This window comes from Babylonia areolata, chromosome 32, assembly GCF_041734735.1.
Source record: "Babylonia areolata isolate BAREFJ2019XMU chromosome 32, ASM4173473v1, whole genome shotgun sequence".
NCBI lineage: Eukaryota > Metazoa > Mollusca > Gastropoda > Neogastropoda > Buccinidae > Babylonia > Babylonia areolata.
The window spans coordinates 22296750-22301749 of record NC_134907.1 but is presented as its reverse complement, the minus strand read 5'-3'; the positions used below and the strand labels follow the sequence as shown (position 1 = coordinate 22301749).

At 46.3% G+C, this 5000-nt stretch overlaps 1 protein-coding gene across 1 annotated transcript in view; it reads left to right on the top strand.

Moving 5' to 3' along the window:
- LOC143276638 (uncharacterized) overlaps positions 1-5000 on the top strand; it is a 109722-nt gene that overhangs the window by 35678 nt on the left and 69044 nt on the right. The window contains exons 20-21 of the mRNA XM_076581256.1: positions 1721-1877; positions 2720-2807. Coding sequence (XP_076437371.1) covers positions 1721-1877; positions 2720-2807 — 245 coding nt within the window. The remainder of the gene's footprint in view (positions 1-1720; positions 1878-2719; positions 2808-5000) is intronic.

Here is a 5000-nt window from a genome sequence, read left to right as displayed (position 1 = left end):
CATTTATGGTATGGTATAAGAATGGACTTACATAAAGCCTAACCTCGGTCAGAGACAAGCCAAACCTTTCAAAAGGGGTTTGCACACAGGCTGCTACTGGATGGAAACGAGGCGTTTGGCGTCGTCATCGTCCTGTGTCGTTCATCATTTAATTCTATTTTTCTGGATATTGATACATGATTGAACATCATTTCTACTTTTTGATTTTATGTTTAATTGTTTTTGGTTTAGATTGTAGCAACGTATGGATATTGTTACATATCCACAACAACTTTCATTTTTTAGACTTTTTTTGATTGTTTTTTGGTAAGGATGTTATATAGGAATGTATATACTGGACACATTTGTGTGTTGTTTGCTAACAGTCTTCCATTTGGATGTAACTTTCCACTTTGTACAAACCATGAGGTTCAAGCACTTAACGACTGCCATGCCTCCGACCTGAGACTTCATCGCAGAACCTGTTGAACCAAATTAACCCACGAGGACCACCCTGACCTCTCACTCACCACTCAGCAGCCACGACCCTAACTCACCGAGCACCCTGCCCACCCTGGCCGACTGTGTGGAGCATACGACAGGGAGACGGACTTCCTGAGGGTGTCTGGAGGACTGCTGTGACGGATGCGAGGTGAAGCTGGGTTAGGCGAGAGTGCTGTCTGGGAGTGGCCAGCATGTTCGCAGCCGATAGATGTGTGTGTGTGTGTGTGTGTGTGTGTGTGTGTGTGTGTGTGTGTGTGTGTGTATGATGTGTGTGTGTGTGTGATGTGTGTGTGTGTGCATGATGTGTGTGTGTGTATGTGTGTGTGTGTGTGTGTGTGTGGTTGTGTGTGTGTGTGTGTGTGTGTGTGTGTGTGTGTGTGTGTGTGGTTGTGTGTGGTTGTGTGTATATGATGTGTGTGTGTGTGTGTGTGTATGATGTGTGTGCGTGTGTGTGTGTGTATGATGTGTGTGTGTGTGTGTATGATGTGTGTGTGTGTGTGTATGATGTGTGTGTGTGTATGATGTATGTGTGTGTATGTGTATGTCAAGTCAAAATTATCTTTATTGAGGATAAAAGAATAAGCTTATACAGCTTATGTGTTCATGTGTGTGTGTGTGTGTGTGTGTGTGTGTGTGTGTGTGTGTGTGTAGCTCTGTGTGTGTGTAGCTCTCTGTGTGTGTATATGTGTATGACAAGTCAAAATTATCTTTATTGAGGATAAAAGAATAAGCTTATACAGCTTATGTGTTCATGTGTGTGTGTGTGTGTGTGTGTGTGTGTGTGTGTGTGTAGTGTAGCTCTGTGTGTGTGTGTAGCTCTCTGTGTGTGTGTATGTGTATGTCAAGTTAAAATTATCTTTATTGAGGATAAAAGAATAAGCTTATACAACTTATGTGTTCATGTGTGTGTTTGTGTGCGTGTGTGTGTGTGTGTGTGTGTGTGTGTGTGTGTGTGTGTGTGTGTGTGTAGTGTAGCTCTGTGTGTGTGTGTGTAGCTCTCTCTGTGTGTGTATGTGTATGTCAAGTTAAAATTATCTTTATTGAGGATAAAAGAATAAGCTTATACAACTTATGTGTTCATGTGTGTGTTTGTGTGCGTGTGTGTTTGTGTGCGTGTGTGTGTGTGTGTGTGTGTGTGTGTGTGTGTGTGTGTGTGTGTGTGTGCGTACACGCGCTGACACTGAGACTTAGACGGAAAACTGACGTCTTTATTCTGTCTTCTTCTTTCTCCCTACAGGCGAGGACTGTTCTAAAGACCCCAACACAGCGTTCGACGCTGACAAACGGGACTGCGAGAACACATGTAAAGACCAGGACGCTGAGTCCGACTGCACCATCAGAAAACCAGGCTGTGCCTGCAAGGAGAACTTCATCAGAGACGTCTTCTCTGGCAAGTACGTATCTGTATGTGTTGAAGGTGATGTCATCAGCACAAATAGACGTCTTCTCTGGCAAGTACGTATCTGTATGTGTTGAAGGTGATGTCATCAGCACAAATAGACGTCTTCTCTGGCACGTACGTATCTGTATGTGTTCAAGGTGATGTCATCAGCACAAACAGACGTCTTGTACGTATCTGAATTGAAGGTGATGTCATCAGCACAAATAGACGTCTTCTCTGGCAAGTACGTATCTGTATGTGTTGAAGGTGATGTCATCAGCACAAATAGACGTCTTCTCTGGCACGTACGTATCTGTATGTGTTCAAGGTGATGTCATCAGCACAAACAGACGTCTTGTACGTATCTGAATTGAAGGTGATGTCATCAGCACAAATAGACGTCTTCTCTGGCAAGTACGTATCTGTATGTGTTGAAGGTGGTGTCATCAGCACAAATAGACGTCTTCTCTGACAAGTACGTATCTATATGTGTTCAAGGTGATGTCATCAGCACAAATAGACGTCTTCTCTGGCATGTAGGTATCTATATAATGTAATGTGTCCGTATGGATGTGACATCATCACAGTAGCAGCAGCAGTAGTATTAGAAGCAGTTTGTCACTAATGTATGATGATGATGATGATTACAGTTATTATTATTATAATCATCAGCATTATTATCATTATCACCATCATCATCCTCATTATTAGCATTGTCATCATCATTATTATTATCATCATTATCATCATCATCATCATTATCATCACCATCATCATGATCACCATCACCATCATCATCACCATCATCATCATCATCATCATCATTATGGTCACACATCATTACCTGGCCGACAGGTGTGTACCCGAGGAGGAGTGCCAGAAGCACTGCTATGACGTCATGAAGGACGAGAACGACGAGGACTCGGAGTCCATTGACATGGCGGTGAGGGGGAGGGAGGGGGTGGAGGTGGCGGTGAGGGGGAGGGAGGGGGTGGAGGTGGCGGTGAGGGGGAGGGAGGGGGTGGAGGTGGCGGTGAGGGGGGGGGGAGGGGGTGGAGGTGGCGGTGGAGAGAGAGGGGGGTGGAGGTGGCGGTGAGGGGGAGGGAGGGGGGTGGAGGTGGCGGTGAGGGGGAGGGAGGGGGTGGAGGTGGCGGTGAGGGGGAGGGAGGGGGTGGAGGTGGCGGTGAGGGAGAGAGAGAGGGGGGTGGAGGTGGCGGTGAGGGGGGTGGGGGGGTAGAGAGGGAGAACGGGGTGCTGAATGAATGGAGAAGTAACAGGACAGGTGAGTGGAGAGTTAACAGGACAGGTGAGTGCACACGCAGTGCTCTTTCAATGCCACGTCTCTCCACTCTCTTGTGCTGCTGGTGGTGGTGCTGGTGGGTGAACAGAAAGCATTTCATTTTCCCTAAGGTCTGACCTAGCTGGGTTACACTGCTGGTGGTGGTGGGTGAACAGAAAGTATTTCATTTTCCCTAAGGTCTGACCTAGCTGGGTTACTCTGGTGGTGCTGGTGGGTGAATAGAAAGCATTTCATTTTCCCTAAGGTCTGACCTAGCTGGGTTACTCTGGTGGTGCTGGTGGGTGAATAGAAAGCATTTCATTTTCCCTAAGGTCTGACCTAGCTGGGTTACTCTGGTGGTGGTGGTGGGTGAACAGAAAATATTTCATTTTACTAAGGTCTGACCTAGCTGGGTTACTCTGGTGCTGGTGGGTGAACAGAAAGCATTTCATTTTCCCTAAGGTCTGACCTAGCTGGGTTACTCTGGTGGTGGTGGTGGGTGAACAGAAAATATTTCATTTTACTAAGGTCTGACCTAGCTGGGTTACTCTGGTGGTGGTGGTGGGTGAACAGAAAATATTTCATTTTACTAAGGTCTGACCTAGCTGGGTTACTCTGGTGGTGGTGGGTGAACAGAAAATATTTCATTTTACTAAGGTCTGACCTAGCTGGGTTACACTGCTGGTGGTGATGGATGAACAGAAAATATTTCATTTTACTAAGGTCTGACCTAGCTGGGTTACTCTGGTGGTGCTGGTGGGTGAACAGAAAGCATTTCATTTTCCCTAAGGTCTGACCTAGCTGGGTTACTCTGGTGGTGCTGGTGGGTGAATAGAAAGCATTTCATTTTCCCTAAGGTCTGACCTAGCTGGGTTACACTGCTGGTGGTGGTGGTGGGTGAACAGAAAATATTTCATTTTACTAAGGTCTGACCTAGCTGGGTTACTCTGGTGGTGGTGGGTGAACAGAAAGCATTTCATTTTCCCTAAGGTCTGACCTAGCTGGGTTACACTGGTGGTGCTGGTGGGTGAACAGAAAGCATTTCATTTTCCCTAAGGTCTGACCTAGCTGGGTTACTCTGGTGGTGGTGGTGGGTGAACAGAAAGCATTTCATTTTACTAAGGTCTGACCTAGCTGGGTTACTCTGGTGGTGGTGGTGGGTGAACAGAAAGCATTTCATTTTCCCTAAGGTCTGACCTAGCTGGGTTACTCTGGTGGTGGTGGGTGAACAGAAAATATTTCATTTTACTAAGGTCTGACCTAGCTGGGTTACTCTGGTGGTGGTGGTGGGTGAACAGAAAATATTTCATTTTACTAAGGTGTGACCTAGCTGGGTTACACTGGTGGTGGTGATGGATGAACAGAAAATATTTCATTTTACTAAGGTCTGACCTAGCTGGGTTACTCTGGTGGTGGTGGGTGAACAGAAAATATTTCATTTTACTAAGGTCTGACCTAGCTGGGTTACTCTGGTGGTGCTGGTGGGTGAACAGAAAGCATTTCATTTTCCCTAAGGTCTGACCTAGCTGGGTTACACTGCTGGTGGTGGTGGTGGGTGAACAGAAAATATTTCATTTTCCCTAAGGTCTGACCTAGCTGGGTTACACTGCTGGTGGTGGTGGTGGGTGAACAGAAAGCATTTCATTTTCCCTAAGGTCTGACCTAGCTGGGTTACACTGCTGGTGGTGGGTGAACAGAAAGTATTTCATTTTCCCTAAGGTCTGACCTAGCTGGGTTACACTGGTGGTGGTAGTGGGTGAACAGAAAGCATTTCATTTTCCCTAAGGTCTGACCTAGCTGGGTTACACTGGTGGTGGTGGGTGAACAGAAAGTATTTCATTTTCCCTAAGGTCTGAC